This window comes from Alternaria arbusti, assembly GCF_024043155.1.
Source record: "Alternaria arbusti strain BMP 1465 chromosome Unknown scaffold_19, whole genome shotgun sequence".
Lineage (NCBI taxonomy): Eukaryota > Fungi > Ascomycota > Dothideomycetes > Pleosporales > Pleosporaceae > Alternaria > Alternaria arbusti.
The window spans coordinates 443,836-463,424 of record NW_026249959.1 but is presented as its reverse complement, the minus strand read 5'-3'; the positions used below and the strand labels follow the sequence as shown (position 1 = coordinate 463,424).

At 53.1% G+C, this 19,589-nt stretch overlaps 11 protein-coding genes across 11 annotated transcripts; 4 read left to right on the top strand and 7 right to left on the bottom strand.

Moving 5' to 3' along the window:
* Positions 1-113: 113 nt before the first annotated feature.
* Positions 114-1,811, bottom strand: J4E86_010022 (uncharacterized protein; the record flags this gene model as incomplete). Its single annotated transcript, XM_051450522.1, has 1 exon — positions 114-1,811. One exon carries the CDS (start codon positions 1,809-1,811, stop codon positions 114-116), a length of 1,698 nt encoding a protein of 565 aa, XP_051298443.1.
* A 499-nt stretch (positions 1,812-2,310) lies between these two features.
* On the bottom strand, positions 2,311-3,289 carry J4E86_010021 (uncharacterized protein; the record flags this gene model as incomplete). Its single annotated transcript, XM_051450521.1, has 2 exons — positions 2,311-3,212; positions 3,259-3,289. The coding sequence occupies 2 exons, from the start codon at positions 3,287-3,289 to the stop codon at positions 2,311-2,313; spliced, it is 933 nt and encodes a 310-aa protein (XP_051298442.1).
* Positions 3,290-3,722: 433 nt separating this feature from the next.
* On the top strand, positions 3,723-5,279 carry J4E86_010020 (uncharacterized protein; the record flags this gene model as incomplete). The annotated part of the gene is made up of 1 exon (XM_051450520.1): positions 3,723-5,279. The coding sequence occupies one exon, from the start codon at positions 3,723-3,725 to the stop codon at positions 5,277-5,279; it is 1,557 nt and encodes a 518-aa protein (XP_051298441.1).
* Positions 5,280-5,684: 405 nt separating this feature from the next.
* J4E86_010019 (uncharacterized protein) lies at positions 5,685-6,103 on the bottom strand (the record flags this gene model as incomplete). The annotated part of the gene is made up of 2 exons (XM_051450519.1): positions 5,685-5,691; positions 5,712-6,103. 2 exons carry the CDS (start codon positions 6,101-6,103, stop codon positions 5,685-5,687), a joined length of 399 nt encoding a protein of 132 aa, XP_051298440.1.
* A 226-nt stretch (positions 6,104-6,329) lies between these two features.
* Positions 6,330-7,264, bottom strand: J4E86_010018 (uncharacterized protein; the record flags this gene model as incomplete). The annotated part of the gene is made up of 2 exons (XM_051450518.1): positions 6,330-6,359; positions 6,662-7,264. 2 exons carry the CDS (start codon positions 7,262-7,264, stop codon positions 6,330-6,332), a joined length of 633 nt encoding a protein of 210 aa, XP_051298439.1.
* Positions 7,265-7,672: 408 nt separating this feature from the next.
* Positions 7,673-9,340, bottom strand: J4E86_010017 (uncharacterized protein; the record flags this gene model as incomplete). The annotated part of the gene is made up of 2 exons (XM_051450517.1): positions 7,673-9,214; positions 9,263-9,340. 2 exons carry the CDS (start codon positions 9,338-9,340, stop codon positions 7,673-7,675), a joined length of 1,620 nt encoding a protein of 539 aa, XP_051298438.1.
* A 205-nt stretch (positions 9,341-9,545) lies between these two features.
* On the top strand, positions 9,546-10,595 carry J4E86_010016 (uncharacterized protein; the record flags this gene model as incomplete). Its single annotated transcript, XM_051450516.1, has 1 exon — positions 9,546-10,595. One exon carries the CDS (start codon positions 9,546-9,548, stop codon positions 10,593-10,595), a length of 1,050 nt encoding a protein of 349 aa, XP_051298437.1.
* A 270-nt stretch (positions 10,596-10,865) lies between these two features.
* YAH1 (mitochondrial matrix iron-sulfur protein) lies at positions 10,866-11,536 on the bottom strand (the record flags this gene model as incomplete). The annotated part of the gene is made up of 2 exons (XM_051450515.1): positions 10,866-11,214; positions 11,268-11,536. The coding sequence occupies 2 exons, from the start codon at positions 11,534-11,536 to the stop codon at positions 10,866-10,868; spliced, it is 618 nt and encodes a 205-aa protein (XP_051298436.1).
* Positions 11,537-11,798: 262 nt separating this feature from the next.
* On the top strand, positions 11,799-13,457 carry J4E86_010014 (uncharacterized protein; the record flags this gene model as incomplete). Its single annotated transcript, XM_051450514.1, has 2 exons — positions 11,799-12,209; positions 12,267-13,457. 2 exons carry the CDS (start codon positions 11,799-11,801, stop codon positions 13,455-13,457), a joined length of 1,602 nt encoding a protein of 533 aa, XP_051298435.1.
* A 2,952-nt stretch (positions 13,458-16,409) lies between these two features.
* Positions 16,410-17,408, top strand: J4E86_010013 (uncharacterized protein; the record flags this gene model as incomplete). Its single annotated transcript, XM_051450513.1, has 1 exon — positions 16,410-17,408. One exon carries the CDS (start codon positions 16,410-16,412, stop codon positions 17,406-17,408), a length of 999 nt encoding a protein of 332 aa, XP_051298434.1.
* Positions 17,409-17,778: 370 nt separating this feature from the next.
* On the bottom strand, positions 17,779-18,600 carry J4E86_010012 (uncharacterized protein; the record flags this gene model as incomplete). Its single annotated transcript, XM_051450512.1, has 2 exons — positions 17,779-18,041; positions 18,099-18,600. The coding sequence occupies 2 exons, from the start codon at positions 18,598-18,600 to the stop codon at positions 17,779-17,781; spliced, it is 765 nt and encodes a 254-aa protein (XP_051298433.1).
* Between the last annotated feature and the right edge of the window lie 989 nt (positions 18,601-19,589).

The following is a 19,589-nucleotide window of genomic DNA, read 5'->3' as shown; positions in this document are numbered from 1 at the left end:
ACATCACAAACACCTTCGCCTTGTTCTCTTCACTTCCTTCGTCGTCACGAGGGTAACTCCCTATCCGATGCCAGACCACCTAAAAGAGATCCGACACTCTGAACAAAGCCTATCTACCTGAGTTCTTCCTGAGCAGGACCCTGTAAAACACCGACTATCCGCGCAGACTGTGAGAGTGTGCACACACATATCACCACGGTCAAGAGGCAGAGCGCACCACCGTAGGCCAGTCCGAATCCGGTAAGACGACGAGAGAATATGTCACGCCAGGTGACGACCTTGCCCGGCTTATATGACGAGTCGACCAACCATCTAGCATCTTCTAATCCGGCCCTGAATCGTTCCATGTCGGCCTTTGTGAGACTGATCATGATCTCGTACGGCTCGCCTTCTTGTCCTTCTTTGTCTTCTTCTCTGGGCAAGACCACGATGCCACCTTCGCTGACCCACGCCGCTCGCCGAATAGCAGTCGCATTTGACTTGCTCGTGCCTGGGATGCACCACTCCCTGTCAGCTCCCATCCTTTGCCAACTAGTGATGTATAGGTCTGGGCCTTTGGGAAACTTCAAAAGGGATTGCTGCGCTTCGGCAGGGTTGGTAAGGACGCTGTTGATCTGGGTGACTGCCCATTTCGCGTTGATGGCGTGCAGAGCATCTGTAATCTTGGCTGCGATGTCCTCAAGAGAGGCCGCAGCGCCATCAAGATCCAAGGTAGGCGTAGCGGACAACACCAGGTTGCCAAGATAATCCGGGGATGAGAAGGGCAGTGGAAGGAACTTTCTGAGATCTACAACGACGGCAAGGGTCGACTGCGTGTTACCCGAAGCCGTGATCGACTTTGAGCGAGCGCGTATGACATTTGCCCAGACGATAGCTGATAGTACGGTAAAGTTGGATACACGCTTCCCGATCTTAACAGATAGCTCGTTGCGGAGCTCTTCGATAGCTTGTGATGAGAAACGAAACATCTCGGCAACGACTTTATTGGGTCCTTCATCCGGTCCTTTGCGGAGCTCAAAGCGCTTCGCAAATGGCTTCTCAGGTGTATTAGTAGACTGGCCTGCTGCATCGGCTTCTTGGACCAGTGTTGCGAGCGCTTGACGCGCTGATGACGGGTCTGGTACCACGTTCCATTCCTTGACGATATCCTTCAATGGTTGGAGCTGATCCTTGTAGCTCGGTACGCGATAGTATCTAGCAGGCGGACGAACTGGCGGGAGTTTGTTCTTCTTAGAATTGAGAGCTCGTACAGCATCGGACCATATCTTTTGAATCCTTCCGTTGCCAGTGCCATCGACAACGGCATGATACCACCAGGCGCTCAGTATCAGACCTCCGGGGATGAAGGTAGCCTGGGCCGCAAAGGTTGGCAAAGGTCCTTTCGAAAAGCTTGTCATCCTTTCGGCATACGCATCCTCGCCCAATCCAGCGTGGTGTTTCAGTTCGTTTGGGCAGAAGATAGTAGCGGGCAACTCGTCTGGGAGGAAGGCGTCCTTCGCAAGCGAATCGTAGTCATGCTGTGCATCGTCGTAACTGACTGTGAATATACGGCGTGCCTCGGCTTCGAGATCGATGGGGTCGGGGTATTGCACACGGAGAAGGTCGGTAGAGGGGTCTAAGTCCACAGTGCCAGCGAGATATGGAAACTGTCTCAGAACTTCTTTGAAGCCATTGTGCAGCGCCTCTTTTGCTTCATGGGCGCGACTGATGTCCGGAAAGGGAAATATGATGTAGTAGCGACCATACACGCGTATGTGGGGCTGCTGATCGAGGTGAGATAACTCTAGCTCTTTTGGAGTGCCGGTTGGCATTGAGGGGGTAGTGGTCTGGAAAAGTTGACGAAAGTAGGCTTTCTTCGTGTTGGGCTGGACTCGGAGGCGAAGGCTTTTAGGGTCCGTTGTAGTGGAAGGTCGGTGGTCGAGGCGCAGGTAGCTGTGCGAGAATCTCCAAGGGCACTCCATGAAAACCTGCCGGCGAGTATAAATGCTTCGCGGTGCTGTGAAGTCGCACTCTGTAGAGGTGAAACAGGTGAATGCATTGCCTTGTGCGTTGTATTAGCTCTTCGATGTGACGGTACTGGTGAAGGCATCTCGGTGCGTTGGTAGTTGCAGACGGATGCTCTGATTGATATGCAATACATAACAAACAAAAAGCATGGAACCCAAATCTCCGAGCTTTGACGTCGTTCCGACCATGCACTGGCGATCCTATTGCACGGTGTGCCTGCCGACAGTAGAGCTATTGGGCACGGTGCGCGAACCGTTGTCCGAGTCGCGTGGCATGATATTCAGCGGTTGGCACAGATTAGCTTCATGCCGCATGTCGCTCGAGCCCGATCATAGCGGACTGATCAACCTGCCCGCCCAACACACCAGCCTTCTGCAGTATACCAACGGTCTTGTCGACAACCTCCTTGTCCACGCCCTTCACATCTTTGGCGAAGCGAACAGTCTTCAACCACTCTCGCGCGTCCTCTTCCGAGTAATCGAGCTTGGTGCTGATGTACTGGACGGCCTCTTCCTGGTTCGCCTCAAAGTGTTTGACTCCATTGTTGATTTTGTCCATGACGTCCTCGAGTTCCCCAGTAAGCACTGGCTTGCTGGCGTTGGGTGCCGAACTCCAGTTCTTCGGGTTCAATAGATGGTTTGCGGCGACGATCTTCCACGAGGACCAGGGTGTGTAGATCTCGCCGATGCGCTTGATCTCGCCGTTGTCGTAGTAGCGCTTCGACGTGAAGTGCTCCCACATAAAGAAGTCGGCCGTGCTGTCGTTGACTCCATCGCGGAGGTTCGCAAACGTGTTCAGCACCTCGACGGGGAATGGTGGGCTGTTGGGCGAAGTGTCGAGCCACCCTTGCTGGTCGGCAAGCACGAAGCTCATCACGTAGCTGCCACTTCCTATCCTGGACACGCCGACTTTCTTGCCTTTGAGGTCTTGTATTCCGTTGAGCTCATCTCTCTTGGCGCCTGTGGATATGGCCCAGCACAGCGGAGTCTCGACGTATGTCCCCACCACGCTGAAGCCAGCGTCCTGCTTAGCCGCCTGTGCTTTTCCCAGTGCCGCTATCCAGCCTTCGGTAAGGCCAACTCCGATATCGATTTCGTCGGCTTGCAGGGCCGTGACCATGTGTCCTGTGCCACTTGGGAACGGGAGGAGCTTCGCGTCCAGGCCGTAGTGCTTCTTCGCGAACTCGAGCGGTGTGGAGAAGTGTTCTATTTCCGTCAGCAGGCGATGCAACAGTATTGATGACGCGCCTACCTGGCACGAAGCCGATGCGCAGTGGTGCCATGGCTGCAATCTTGGTTGAAAAGCTTCGGACTGGTCGTGGGGTTGGTGAGACGCGTGCAAGTCGCAGTGTGCGTAGCATTGCTGGGTAGGAATTGGAGAAGAGGGGACGACTATGGCAATGAGGGGTGTAGCGGTCAAGGAGTGTGAGTTAATAAAGTTTGGTTAGGGCCGAATCATCAATTGACGACCGGTGGTTGTATGCGCAAGCTCATGTCACTGCGCGTCAGCCTCGCCAAGTTCCGATCGGAAGGCCATTCCGATCAGCTCCGATCCTCGCTTTCGACCATCTCGGCGTCATTCCACATCACCAACTTCTTCCTATGGTCTCCTTGCTGTTTACGAGATACCCTGTTCCTAGAATTTTTGTTGCGTCCTCGCGTACTTCGCTATCAATCCGTCGCTCCCGTCCTATCACCCCAATACAATCTGCGACGATGTCTTCCGATAACAATAGAACATCATTCAGAGCTAGGACCATCGCTATTGTAGGCGCTGGACCATCGGGTGTGGCGGCAGCAAAGTACCTCCGAGCAGAGAAGGCTTTTGATAAGATCGTGCTGTTTGAACAACGCAGTCGATCAGGAGGAATTTGGATATACACGGGTGAACAGCGGGACGAGAATCTCTTCGACATACCTCAGACCAATCCCAATAAAGACGTTCAAAAACCAGAGTGGCAGCCCAAAGATGCTGTAAAGAACGGCAATATTGATACGAATGGCATCAACGGAACTTCGAAAGTCCCCTCCTTTCTGTCGCCGATGTACGAAAAGCTCGAAACGAATATACCTAGAGGACTAATGGGCTTCCAAGACCTGGATTGGCCCGCGGATAGTCAACTCTTTCCTACTCATGAGACAGTACTAAAATACATCGACGATTACTCCGCTGATGTGCAAGACCTTGTTCGATACTGTACACAAGTCATCAATGTCAGTCCAGTAGACCCCGATGTCGCCAGCAGCCCATGGGAAGTGACTACGCGTAATCTACTTACGAACGAAGACATGTCCGAAACCCATGATGCAGTCATCGTGGCAAACGGCCACTTTATAGTTCCCTACATCCCACCTATGGCCAACATCAAAGAGTGGGCTGCACAGCACCCCGGTCGCATTAGCCATTCGAAGTATTACCGGAAGCCCGAGGACTTCACCGGAAAGAAGACGATAGTTGTGGGAAACTCAGCTTCTGGCGCGGATGTCAGCGCTCAGATCGCCGAGTCCTGTCAAAAGCCGCTCTTGTGGTCCACAAGATCGCAGTCTATGTTCAGCGCAACCCACGGAACGGCAGGTGAAGATCAAAAGAGACGAGAAGTTCCGCCCATCAAGCAGTTCCTCCCTAATAGCAGAGGCGTGATGTTCGAAGACGGAACAGAAGAACACGACATCGACGCCATAGTTTTTGCTACCGGATACTTCTACAGCCTGCCCTTCCTGCAAGACGTAGAACCTAAACTCATCACCACCGGCGAAAGAGTAAATCATGCATACCAGCATCTCTTTTACGCACCCCGGCCGACCCTGAGCTTCCTCGCCCTCAACCAACGCGTCATCCCCTTCCCAATAGCAGAAGCGCAATCTGCCGTCCTCGCACGCGTATATTCCGGCCGACTCTCACTCCCCTCCCACTCAGAAATGCGCGACTGGGAGCAAAGCATCGAGGAGGAAATGGGCGCTGGACGAAACTTCCATCTCTTACCTTTCCCCAAAGACGCAAACTACATCAACGCAATGAGTAAGTGGGCATTGAGCGCTGAGAGCAAGGATGGATTGGAAAATGACGGCAAGGGGAAGACTCCGCCAATCTGGGGTGAGTGGGAATACTGGTGTCGCGAGAACTTCCCAAAGATACGGCAGGCGTTTGGAAAGATGGGGGAGAAGAGGAGGGATATTAGAGATGTGAAGGAGCTAGGCTTTGACTTTGAAGAGTATCAGAGAGAGCAAGTACGACATAAAGACATGGACAAGAAAGGCGAGGAGCTAATATAACAAACAATACAGTAGCTATCGGCAATTTCAACGTCTCGTATCATTCAAAAAGCCTATACAGACTCTACCACACATCCACATTCCATCAGTTACATCTTGTCTTCTCCCCGCTTCCCAGGCAACCAACCCGCTTACACGGAAGCTCTTCTCGGCATCGAGATCGCAGAAGATGACACCCTCCGCCAAACAATCCCGCTCCTCTTCATTTCTCCAACGTTTTGCTCCCAAGGGCTCACGCTCATCCCCACTTTCTTCCCGTCAGCCCCTCTTAAAACATGCCTAAAACTACCCCCAACATCCGTCTCCCCCATAGTACACAAAACAACTCGAATCTTCTCCCCACCACCTATAAACCACGCAATAACCTCCCGCATAATCTCCTTAATGAATTGCGTTTGAAGCTGCTCAGTCTCTGGCGACTGGGTCGCTGACTCTGGAACGTCTGTATTAATAACGAGAGTATCCAAGTGGGGCAATGTGGCTACGGTAAGGAGGAAATGGTGGACTAGGACGACGACATGGCGCGTGTTGGTGGCGGAGATGTTGGTGTCGGTTAGGTAGAAGTGGGATTCTAGTTGTTTCAGGTCAGAGTGAGGGTTGGGGACGTAGAAGTAGATGTCTAGGGCTGCGTAAGCGTCTAGTAGATCTACGAGGTCTTTGCGGTTCATTGATACGCCCTGTAATTTGTGGACTTCGTGGGCTCCGCGCTTCGTGATTATGTGACCGAATGGGTATTCAGCTAGCAGATCCGAGAGATCGTCTTGATGCGTTGATGGATCCGAAACTTCGGAATTCTCTTGTGTCTGCTTGGATGGGACAGACATGTTTGGCGAGTTTGGGTGGATTGGTACTGATTTTATGGAGGTGGAGGTTCGCGTCAGCCGGGAAGTTTGGCAGAAGAAAGAGTCAGAGTTAAATAAGCTCGAGGGCGCGGGTGAATGGGCATGTTTCAGTGAGAAGTTTACGATCAGCATATCTAAACAGTGCTATGGTAATGTCTCATCAACAATGAAATGACCTCTAGGGGCCTACATTATCCAGCGTTTTCTCTCAGGCCATGTCCACGGGCAGCACGCCAACCTAGGGAAAAACTGAATAGCCTAGAGCCTACGTTGACGTTAGGTTATCTACTTTGCAAGGCTTTAGGTTGACGTAGTCTGCAGACCTGTTCAGTTCTTTTCTTGCATAAGGTGGGCAGCTCAAAGTATCCACCACGAGACGCGCCTCACTCCTTGAGCATCAACGGAAGCCTTTGTTCTAAACCACCCAACGTTCCCGAAATTATTACCAGGAAAAAGCAGGAAATCTGTCCACACATTTCCCACATCCATTCCATCATCCCACGATACGATGACTTCGCTAAAACCCCTCGTCCTGCTTACCTGACTCACGTCCATGAACTTGGCAACGACCTCGTGCCCTAGCAAAAACATTAACAAGTCCGGCGTCTGAAACCTGTTGGCAGCGGTTGAGTAGGTTCTTGAAGGATGTTCAGGCACTAGACGAAGACTCAGTGTCCGCGTATGAAGCAATGTACGCCGCCCGATGACTTCTCGTGCGAATGTCCCGAGCAGCTCGGGCAGGTTGGTAATGTTCGCCACGCTCATCTCGACTTCTATCTTCAGGCACTTTGCTTGGTCAAAGGTCTGTGGGCTCCTGACTGTGAAGTCCAGTTGCGGGTAGCGGGTAGTGAGCTCTTGAGATAGGCGGGCGGCGTCTCTTTGTGCCTGGAACTCGAATTCGGCTTGGTATTGTTCTGCGATGGTTTCGTTGATGGTGAGGATATTCGTGAGGGCTTGAGGCGATAGTGAGGAGTAGTCGGAGTGCATGTAAGCTCGGAAGATTTGTCTGCGCAGTTCAAGTGGGAGGCGCTCATTGAAGAGAGCGGGATCCAGTGTTGGTGTGGTCATGACTGTAGTATTGTCTTCTGCTTGAGTGTTGTCTTGCGGATGTTGGTGAGGACTGGTGAGGAGAATCAGGAGCATAATATAGGAGGAAGGCACAAACAGAATGGGCTATGAGTGTTGTCTTGACCACTCTGGAACTACCTCAACCTAGGGAAAACCTGGACAGGTCTGGAGCCTACATCGACGTTAGGCCACCTAATTTGCAGGTTTTCTTCTTGATGTAGCCTCTAGGGTGTTCAGTTTTTCCCTTGTATGAGGTGGAACGACAAACCAACGTTGTAGAATGACCTAGCGCGAGACAAATCGTCGGGTCAAACATGACCAAGGCAGTAGTTTGCACATAGGTAGACAGTTAGAGAATGAAGCAGGTGGAAGTAGTGACATACAACGTGTACCTCAACACGAGAACCCCCAGATATGATATCAAACCCGAACGCCGCGGCTATGCATCAAAAAGCGCAAACTGATATCCTCTTAGCTGTGACACTACCTCCGTCCCTTGCCTTGCCCACCTCCACCACCTCCACCCATACCTGGCATGCCGCCCATACCACCCATCATTTTCATCAAGGCGCCCATATCAGGCATACCTCCCCCTCCCATGCCACCGAGCGCGGATAGATCGGGCATGCCGCCGCCACCGCCTCCTCCACCCATCATCTTCATCATCGCGCCAATATCTGGCATGCCGCCGCCTGCACCACCTGCGCCACCGCCCATACTTTGCATGCGCTTCTGCATAGCCGCGAGTTGCTGCTGCTTGTTGCCTCCGCCCATCGCACCCTGTGCTTTCTGCATGTTCGCCATTCCACCCTTCATCTTCTTCGCCATACCAGCCATCATGCGGTGCTGGGTAAGCAGTTCCTCCACTTCGCGAACCGATGTACCAGAGCCGCGGGCGATACGTGTCATACGTGTGGGTTGATCGACAAACATCTTTCCGTCCGACTCCAGCTCTTTCTCAGTCATACTGTCACAGATGTAGATCATGCGCTTCAGCTTTGTGCCGCCTTCTTCGTCGTCCATGCCGCCCATCATGCTGCTGAGTCCAGGAATCATGCCCGCCATCTTCGACAACGGCCCCATCTTCATGATGTTGGAGAGTTGATCCCGCAGATCCTTGATTGTGAAAATACCCTGGGTGATGTGCTTCATTGTGTCCTTTTGGTCGAGCTTGAGTGATTGTACGTGTTCGACGAGCCCTTGGACGTCTCCCATGCCGAGCAGCTTCGAGACGAAAGCTTGTGGCGCGAAACGCTCGAGGTCCAGCATGTGTTCTCCGTTACCGAGGAAGACGATAGGTGTATGTGTTGCTGCGACGGCGGAAATGGCACCACCTCCTGCTGCCGCACCGTCCGTCTTGGTGATGACAATGGCTCCGAAATCTGCGGCCTCCTTGAAAGCGCGTGCTTGCGACTCCGCAGCCTGTCCGATTGTTCCGTCCAGGACCATGATGGTCTGGTCGGGTGTCACGGCGTTCTGAATTTGCACCATCTCGTCGAAGAGGTCCTTCTCTTGCCTGTGTCGTCCCGAGGTATCCACGATGATGATCTCGAAGCGCTCCTTCTTGAACTTCTCTACACCCTCGCCCGCCACCACTACAGGGTCGGTCTGTGTATGGCTACCGTAGTATGGGATCTTGGCTTTGGTCGCGTTCTGCTTCAATTGGTCGAAGGCACCGGCACGGAAAGTATCGGCGCACACCAGGCAGGCCTTGAAGCCTCTTGCCTGATACCATCTCGCCAGCTTTGTACACGTCGTCGTTTTACCCGCACCCTGGAGACCGACAAACATGATGACGTTGGACTTGCCCTTCTTAGGTTTGAAGGGCTCGGCATGGGGGTCGACCATCTTGACGAGTTCATCGAAGACGGCCTTCTGGATGAGGCGCTTCTTGTTCACGCCCGGCGCAAGGTGCTTGAAGTCGACGGCCTTCTTTATCGATTGGCGCAGGTTCATGACGAGTTTGACGTTGACATCGGCTTCGACGAGGGCGTTGGAGATCTCCTTGACCATGGCTTCGAAGGCCTGCGCATGTTAGCCACCTATCATCAGTCGCCTGCTCGGGGCGCGCACCTTCTCGTCGAGGTTGGGCGACCTCGTGAGGTCGGTGACGGCGGCATTGATGCGCCGCCCGAGATCTTGAAGCACCATAGCGGCGGTTGGTAGGGAGAGATGATGGTAGGGGTAGGGTTGTGGGTGTTCGGTGGTGTGCCTCTCGTGGTGTTCTGTGGGGAATCCACTATGGCGGGGCGCGCTTGCCGTCGGCCATTTGGGCTACTAACGCCGATCGCCTGGAACTTTTTTCTGCGACGCGATTTACCTGCAACATTCACATAACCCGACTTTCACAGCCACAATGGTCAACACATCACTGAAACGGAGACGGACCGAGGAGCAGTTGCGCGGAAAGGTGCCTAAGAAGGAGAAGAGAAAGGTCAAGAAGCAGAAGAACTACCACAGTTCGAGCGAAGAGGAAGGCGGCGCGCGCGATGCTCCATTGCGCGGAAGCAGCCAGGAGCCCGAGGAGCCATTCCAGCCGTCTGGCGTCAATGCGACGCTACCTGGAAACCAAGAGCTCTCGAAGCAGCAGCTGAGAAAACAGGCGAAGTTCGAGGCCAAGAAGGCGGCACAGCAAGCAGCAGCGGCAGAGGAGTCTTCAGCCAGCGACGACGAAGAGGAAATCGAAGCGGCGCCCGCGCAGAAACCTGAGCCCAAGTTCAAGGCCAGCATACCTGCACAGGCCCCGGCCAAGTCGGCACTCAAGAAGACTGCGCCCGTCGACCACGAAGCGCCATTGCCCAGCGACGCCGAAGACGATGTGGAAGAGTTGGACGACTCTGAACCTGAGGCGGATGAGTTCTCTATTGCCGACTCCGAATCAGATGCCTCCGAGACCTCAACCACGGCCGCGCGCAAAGTACGGAAACGGAACGACCCCGAAGCCTTCGCCAACTCCATCTCCAAGATTCTTGGTTCGAAGCTGACGACATCGAAACGCTCCGAGCCAATTCTTTCCCGCAGCAAAGACGCCGCCACCGCCAACCGCGAGCTCGCCGACTCGAAACTTAGCGAGAAGGCGCGACGACAGATCGTTGCTGAGCGGAAGGCGGCGCAAGAAAAGGGCCGCGTGAAGGACGTCCTGGGCCTGAACGACCCCAACGTCAGCACCGCTGCCACATCAGCGAAGGAGAAGGAGCTCAGGCGGACGGCACAGAAGGGTGTCATCAAGCTTTTCAACGCCGTACGAGCGGCGCAGGTCAAGGGTGAACAGGCCGAGAGGGAGAGCAAGGCGGGCATGGTCGTCGGTATGGACAAGAGGGAGGAGAAGGTCAAGGAGATGAGCAAGCAGGGTTTCCTCGACATGATCACCGGAGGACAGAAGAAGGAGGGTAGCGTGGAGGCCTGAGGACGATTCTATATGCACAACTCGGCGTTTGGGACAAAAGAGACATAGTTTGAATATGTTCATGATACCATATACTATACATAAGTTCAGAGTCGTACTCAACGCCAGTTCATCTGCAAGCGGAGTGTTCGTATAATACATGTCGTCTCGAATGCTGTATGCGATATGACCCATAATGCCTTCCAACAGATGTCGTGCAATATCTCCCCCAAGATGTCTTCGCCACGGATAAATCCCCTATCGATGTCACGACTCTTCTCCCAAGTCATTTCATTTGCTGTCGAAATCGCTAGCCTGCAGATTCCTCGTCATGCTCGGCAGTCGCACGACCAGTCCATCGAGCTCCTTGCTCATCTTGACCTGACACCCCAAGCGACTCGTCTCGGTAAGTCCAAACGCCAGATCCAACATGTCGTTCTCGTCATCATCCGGCTCCTCCATCTTGTCGTAGTAGGCTTCGTCTTCTACTATGACGTGACATGTTGAGCATGCGCAAGAGCCACCGCATGCGCCCTCCATTTCTATGTCGTTGGCTTGTGCGATGTCGAGGAGGTTGTCGCCGTCGGCTACTTCGAATGTGGAGGCATGGCCATCCTTGTCTACAAATGTGACTTTGCGTCTAGAAGGTGTCAGTGGTTGAAGTTGCTATGGTTTGGACATGTTTTGACGCACTCTTCACCCGGTCGAGGTGGGTCCAGGTGACCGTGGCGGGATGCGGGCGATGAGGAAAATTGGCGGCGACTCTGAAGCCATGACGGACTTGTTGCTTTGATAATGGTCGATTTTGATAGTGTAGACACTGCGGTTGTCTGTGTCTGAATCGATCTCCGACATGTCGCTGCCGTCCAATTGCTGGCGAACCTCCTCGGACTCGACGATGCGCCTCTTGCGCCCGCTATCCTCCCCTCCAAGGCGTTCACACAAGCTCTTCTAGCAGCCATGATGCCGAATTGATATTCGCTAGCCGGCCGAAATTGCGGTCTAATAGGAGAAGGAGACACGGAAGCGAAGGGGTTGCAGTGTTTGCCGTGTCACAACGAGTGAATGCGCCGATAATTCCGAATGCTGTGAGACGTCAGAAATGTTGACGCACAGGCCACGCATGACCCCGGTCGATCTACCCAGCGCATCCACCACCGCGGGTAAGAAAACGATAAACATCGCCAGCCTCACGTAATCTTTACCCCAAAAACGACAGATAGAATGGCGACCTCTCGCGATGCCCCGAACCCCCTACGACCCTACTACATCCCGCCCTCTATTGGCCCGCCGCCCGACGTCCCGCAGAACCAGACGTCCTCGTCATTACCGCCCGCTTTCAAGCCCAGCAACAGTAGCAAATCGAGTCTGGGCAGCCAGGCACGCGACATTCTTTCCGACCTAGACTATGACTCGTACTTTCCAGAGGCCTCTCCTACAGTAGCCGGGCATGCGAAGAAACTGCTTGATCATGCTCTGTGGAACTACACGAGCGTCCTGCTCGCCCAACCATTCGAGGTCGCGAAGACGATCTTGCAGATACACGAGGCAAAAGGACAGTTGGCAGGCTTGACGGGTGAGGAGTTCGGCCACAAGAGCAGACCACAGAGCTTTGCGAGCGGAAAGTTTGAGGATGTATGTATTGGGCACTGGAGGGGCTTTTGACATGTGAATGTGGGCTAATCGATGCAGTATCCGCCCTCTGATGAGGAGTCTGACGAGGACTCGCCAGGATACTTCACATCTACTGCCCCGCGCATGAACCCCACGTCGCCGTCCCCATATTCGCCGTCTGTCTCACGATCGGGCGTCTCAGAATCGAGGTCTCCACGACGACGCCAGCGACGCCTCGATAGCCGATCCCGGTCACGAACACCCACACGGCCCCCACCATCCGCCGTACGGAAACTAGATCTCAAGCGTCCAGACTCACTCCTCGAAGTGATAGGACAATTGTGGCAGAAGGAGTCTGCGTGGGGTGTGTGGAAGGGCACCAACTGCACTTTCATCTACAATTTCCTGCTCAAGACGACCGAGGGCTGGTTCAGGAGTCTGATATCAGCTCTGCTGAACATACCAGACCCAGGTCTCGTGGGCTCAGCAGGAAGTGGAATTGGAGGACTGGACATCCTAGACAGCCCAAGCCCACTGACGTCCCTCGGTGTTGCTGTCGCTGCTACAGCCATCGCAGCCACTCTCCTCGCACCCCTCGATATGGTGCGCACACGCCTCATCATCACCCCCATCTCATCCTCTCCACGATCTATATACCCATGCCTCTCTCTTCTGCCCTCTTTCTCCGTCGCCCCCAGCCTCCTTCCAGCTACCATAATGCACGCCTGCGTCCCCACTCTCATTTCCTCCTCAACACCGCTCTTCCTCCGTTCAACGCTCAGCATCGACCCTATTCTTACACCGACCACCTACTCCTTCAGCACTTTCCTCTCCTCCATATCCGAGCTCTTCATCCGCCTTCCTCTCGAGACCGTCCTTCGCCGCGGCCAGGTCGCCGCACTCCAGGACCACGAAACCCAGCGTCTGGCGTCTGAGTACCAGGCCCCACCCAGCCGTGCTAAGAGCCCGGCGTATGGTCTAGACAAACCAAGCTCTTCTGACCAGAGCTTCAAGACTATCGTGGAGCCGGGTCAGTACAGGGGTGTGCTGGGCACTATGTGGTTCATCGCTCGCGAGGAAGGCATCAGTGTTTCTACACCGAATGCTGCTAAGGCGGCGAGTGCAAAAGCGATGGGTTTCTCTAGGCCGCCGCGTACAAGGAAGGGTCAGGGTATGCATGGGTTGTGGCGTGGATGGAGAGTGGGTGTTTGGGGGCTGGTGGGGATCTGGGGTGCTGCTGCGCTTGGAGGTGGCGGCGGTGAGTTCTAGACTGTGATATTGCAAGTTAAGCACTAGGCCCTTGAGCGATGATTTTACTTGGTAGATTATGTTGTTTTGTCATGATGTTCGTATGCGCTTGTTGGGCGATGCTATTTACACCACTCTTAGCTGATGTTGAACGAATGTTCTCTGTTCACCCAACTTGTTGTTCCAAATATTTCCTAAATTCTTGCATCATGTGATCTAATTCAATAAATCTCCCCGCTATGCTATGGCTGTGTAGCCCTACCAGATTGGGTGGTGTGGTGCTTGTTATTTTTCTAAAAACTAACAACGGTATCTAGAAATGGAAAGTCTGACAGCGCACGGCATGCCAACTCACAAAAGCGGGGCGATTGTACCACGTAAATGTCGCAAACGCAATACAAAGCTGTCAAAGATGCTCTCACAGAAATATGCTATCATGGCTTAGCAGTAAAGCCCAGCACGTAGAGGAGTGTCCCAGATGCCCCGATCAATGGTTTTGCTTGTCTTGACTGGTCTAGCCTAAAGGGGTCTAGCGGTTCCCCTACATGGAAGTACCGTACCACCTCACTTCTTATCAGCCACCACCACGTGTTGATTGTGAGCGTCAGCTTCGGTTGGCGCTTCAACTATGGTTCACTAAAGACATCGAAGCAAGAGAAAATTTCGACACATAGACTTCCATCGTTCATACACGCATCGAAGCTATCGCAATCATAGCGTATACCAAAGTACCATCTCAATGACCTACCCGAAGGACCAGACCGCAGTCTGAGTCAAAGCGTACTCGGTTCGTCATTTATACATGCACGCCTGGGAAAATCTACCAATATGTCAAATCCCTCCTCGCTTTCAATCCACCCAGCCGACAATGATGAACTCTCAACTATGGTCTCACAGGTAAACTTGAGCGGCAATACAGTCAGAGTCGCACATAGCGCTGATGTCACAGAGATAAAGTTTTTGGAAAGAAATCTACCGATTCGCCCCATGAGTATTCAGTCAGCAAGTCGCTTGCTCTCACTGCCCTCATAAATACGCCTGTTGATATGCCATCACATGCATACCTCGCCCGAGCTTGGTATCGAGTTCATTGCGGCATTCTTCAGCCGCAGGCAGCTGCAGAAAAATATGTTGGACGAACTTAATCCTGCCTTCGATCTCGACAACTACGTCAACGAGCATGCAGAACCCTGTCGCCACGAGCCAAGCATGTTTGTCGGTGTGGTACCACCCACGCCTCGATCTCACATCTTACGGCGTGTGACAGTATTTGCACGAGTACTGCGCACGGATCGAGGATCCCGCTGTTGCTATAACTCAGTCGCTGGGCTTTTCCCTCTATATCTGAACGAACTCAATGTGAGACTAGCTCCTCACAACCATGCAGATGACTACGACGAAGAGTTTCTTTACGGCGACATGAAGTCAAGGCCGAATCGCCTTTTTTATGATCATGTAGTGGAAGGCAAAGTGAACTCCGAAAACATGAAGCTCAGCCTTCCTGGTCCACAGAAAGAGGATGATGGAAGAGATAAGACAACGCGCCCCGAAAATATCATCATACCAGGCACAGAAATCTTGTACGGCATGCATATTACGGAGGATAAGGCGGGTGCCCAGACTGAGAGAACATGCGGTTCCGCCCAACGACAGAGGGATCAGGGGGCGCAGTGGCCACGCGCTGAACGGCATGGATTCCAGGAGTTCCATCAATGAGAATATCGGATACAACGAAAGCGAGGCGCTCGCGTTCGGCTCACTACCCGAGCGTGCTGGTCGAACCCGAGGAAAAAAGACCCAGCCAAACGGAGTGTTTCCTTGTGAAATGACATGAACTGGGTTACATGTCACAACTAGCTGTTCCTTGAACAGCCCCACTCCGTTCCCTTCTCTTGCCAGATGAAACGCATTGCAGTGAAATTTCTGCCTTATCGCGTATCTAACGTATCCAATGCTCATGCACCGCAGATTGTGTACCACACCTGGGCAACACAAGGAAACGCTATCCGGACGTTGCAATCAAATTTCCGGCTTGTCACGCCACAAGAGACTTCAAGAGTTCTCACAGAATCTCACAGAATCTCACATAACTTGGCACCTGTCAGCGGGTCTATCGCGGTCACTCTCTGAACGATCTGATATCGTTTGCGCGCAGCTCCCGACGTCCATGTTCTGCTCCACTAGCGGGTCCGACATGGTGGCAACGACGGCGGTCGCGCAAACTTTCCACACGGCATGCTAGGCATCGGCATCGGGTGGAGCTGGTGTTGACAGACAGCGGCCCGTACGTTACGAAGTATAACCACCGGCACTCAACTCCTGGTCCGTGCACGCAACCACCGAATCACAGCCATGGAATTCCTCTTTCTAACACTTTTCTGGACGAAATGGGCGTCGAGTGTTTCTAAACGAAACGGCGCTACGCCTGTCAAGCATTTCACACAGGAGACCAGTGTTTCGCCACATCGCGGACTGCAATGAAGTGTCAGTAAACGACCTTGGCAGGACCCGTAGAAATCACATCCGCATTGACTTTACTTTCCGAACCAGCAGCTTCCGTGCCTCCTTTCAATGAGTCGCATGTTTTCACAAGCGCTGCTATGCTTAGAACGGCCTAAGGATCACGGTCATGTCCACTTCCCAAGCGATCCAGAACACCCACAATCACGGAAGGAAGACTGTAGTTGTCGATGAAACCTGCGTCCTATCTCCTGGAATTGCTACAACGGGAAATTGTCGTCCGTTGGAAACCAGGTCACCGGTGTCTAGGCGCCTGGCTTGCATGAAGATGTTTGGTACAATGCGTGGAGGACTTTTGATATAAGAATCAGGACGACCGTCCAACATCTACAACTCATCAGCAAGCAATACATTCGTTTCAATCGCTTTCTACACTCGCTTTTCAGCACTTTACATTCGTTCCTTCACTTCTTTTTACCAATTACTACACAAGTTTCATTACTGCTAGCCAGAATGAAGTTCTCCGCCTCCGCCATCGTTCTCAGCGCCGTCGCCCAAGTGGCCACCGCCCACTACTTCTTTGACACCAACCTCATCGGTGGTGTTGCCCAGCCGCAATTCAAATACGTCCGCCCTTCTACTCGCAAGGTCGCGTACAACCCCATCAAGTTCTCCTCCAACCCGGCCGCCGACATCCGTGATGGCTCCACCGCCGACGGTCCCGACATCGTCTGCAACCAGGGTGCCGCTAAGACTGGTGGCAAGGTCCAGGTTCTGACCGTCAAGGCCGGCGACGACGTTACCGCCAAGCTCGGTGTTGGTGCCAAGTTCCAGCACCCGGGCCCTGCCCTGGTCTACATGTCCGCTGCTCCCGGCAGCGTCCAGTCTTACGACGGATCTGGCGACTGGTTCAAGATCTTCGATGAGGGTGACTGCGGCAGCGGTGACTTCACCAGCAACTCCTGGTGCACCTACAACAAGGACACTGTCACTGCCACCATCCCCAAGGACACCCCCGACGGCGAGTACCTCGTCCGCTTCGAGCACATTGGTGTTCACCGCTCCCACGTCAACCAGCCCGAGCACTACGTCTCCTGCATGCAGGTCAAGGTTACCGGCGGTGGTAGCGGCAAGCCTGGCCCCATGGTCAAGTTCCCCGGTGCTTACAAGGCCACCGACCCCTACGCCAACTTCAGCATCTACAACGGCCGCAAGGCCTTCCCCATGCCCGGCCCTGCTGTCTGGAAGGGCGGTGCTGCCGCTGGTGGCTCTTCCTCTGCTCCCGCCAAGGAGGAGGTCTCCCCTGCCCCTGCCGCCCCCGCTGCCCCTGCTAAGTCCACCATGGCCACTGTTGTCGCTCCTGCTCCTGCTGCCCCTACCAAGGAGGCTGCCCCCGCTGCTGGCTGCGCTTCCATGTACGGACAGTGCGGTGGCAAGGGCTTCACCGGTGCTAAGTGCTGCGCCAAGGGTAGCTGCAAGGCTGCCAACGACTGGTACTCCCAGTGTGTCTAAGAAGCTAGCTCGTGTGCTAGATTTACTCGGAGATTTGTGTATACTTCCCATTCTTTGTGTCTATAAGCGAGGCGTTGCATTAGTGAGCCTCTGTTTTCTTGGGCACGGGTTCTCTAGTAGAACACCCCTTTAACTTTCTGCTTGCCTGGTTGATGTGGTTCAATCCTGTATCATAGCAATGTCACATCATTAGTCTTTATTCCAGATTCCCTTTGCCTGTGCATTTTTCGTATGAGAGTGAATAAGAATACTTGAGACAGGTGTACAGGAATGTAAAGGTTCTTCCCATCTCTATAGCCATCTGCCCAAATTATGGGCCTTGATATTCAGCGAAACCTGGAACGATAGAGGCATGTACTAATGACACTATTCAGAACTCGAATGGTTGACCATTAATCGACAAAGGATCCGAGTAGATTTGCATCGATTCCAACTTTTCTTTCCAGTCTGCTTGGTCCTTGGGAAGATCATGCGCATTTTCGATGCGATCTAGTATCTCCTCGTACAGCTCAGCTGGTAGTCGTCGACCAAAAGCCAGGTTGAGATTCCGTCGATGCTCTCGCCGCAAATCGCGCGACACGAGTGGTAATAAGGCATTGATGAGAGGTCCCTGGAAATGGAGGGCATTCATACCTGACAAGGACATATCAAATTAGTTGATGTGATTACGTGTTTAAGTTGATATCTTACCGAATGTTTCACCCGTGATGAAATAGTTTAGATAGAGAAACGCATGGGCACAGTCCAGCGGGCGTTCTGGATACGGCTCGGCTCTGGGCTCCTGGCTCAGTAGAATTTGGAGGAATGCCTCTATTTCATCGACCGGCACGGAGCGCTCGAACAAGTTCAGTCGCGCTATTCCCAAAACGTCCATGCGCAATAGAAGAGCAAGTGGAAAGGCTCTGACATTGCCGCGCGGTACCTGGGCCATTCGCTTCAACTCGAGACAAACGCGTGATGTAAAACGCGCTATGGGGATGTCGACGTTTGGGCTGAGTCTGTAACCTGCGAACCATGCGTAGTCGTCGTCGTCAAAATTAGAGTCCAAATCGTCTGAATCACTGACTTCTGATGCTAAGTCCCAGTCATCGCCAAAATAGGTATCGATAACATCCACAGCAGAGCCCAGGTATTCATGACGTCCAGGGGTATCGAGCCTTTTCATGACAGCGATCCAAAACGACGCAGCCATCTTATCTTCGCCTTTGTTTGAGAGATGTTTGTATTGAACAAGGCTGATTCTTACACCGAAACTGGCGAACAGGAGTTGAGATTCCAAGTAAAGAGCCCAGCTTTTGAGTTGGAGTGGGGTTCAGTGAGACACCGGCGCATCTTCTTCTAGTGGGTTTTCTGATCATAGCAATAAGCACATATCCAATATCTTAGTAGGTGAAAGCTTTTCAACATACCTTTGCTTGTCAGAGGCGAATCGGCCTCCCAATACCGCTCTCTGGCAAGATCACGGACTTTGCCGGAGGCTCCTCCTTGGGTCTTGAGATCTGTACAGAGTTGCTCCAGCTCAAGCACGAGATCGTGTGTAATGTATCGCAATCTGACATGGTGAGCACACTTGCGCGCCGTCTTCCACCGATCAAGCAATTGCGATTTGTCACTCGTGTCTCCGAGCTCTTTGCATACCCTCACAAGGTCTTTCAGTGTGCGCGTCTTTCGCGTCTTTGGTGTCTTGCTATGAGAATCGCGTCTTTTGCGTTTGCCGTTGCCTTTGCTAGACAATTCGGCGGTTTGAGCTGAAACAGACGTAGTAGTAGGAATACCACCCGCGCTGGCGAGACGTGCCCGATTAGCTTGGATGAGTGCCGATAGTGAAGCGGAAAAAGCCTCGAGTCTCCCGGTGCCCGATGGTACGTTCGTAGATGAGCTGGCTTGCATCGTGATCGCGAAGTGGTATATATATTTAATGAATGTTTCAGGTGTGCTGAGCTGCTCGTGCGGGTCTCAAACGTAAGCTTAGATATGGGAGAAGATAGAGATCAAAACTCGTAAAGAGTAGCCGCAAACATCGTGGATAAGGCCGTCTTATGACTGGAGAGACATGTCGGATACGATTACTGTGCCGCAGTGCTGAATGCATGCTAGGCTACAATAGGCAATCCCTTGTTGCCCAACCCCGGTCCCCGCGGATGTCGACATGCGATTAGGTGGCTACCAATTGAGCTTCAT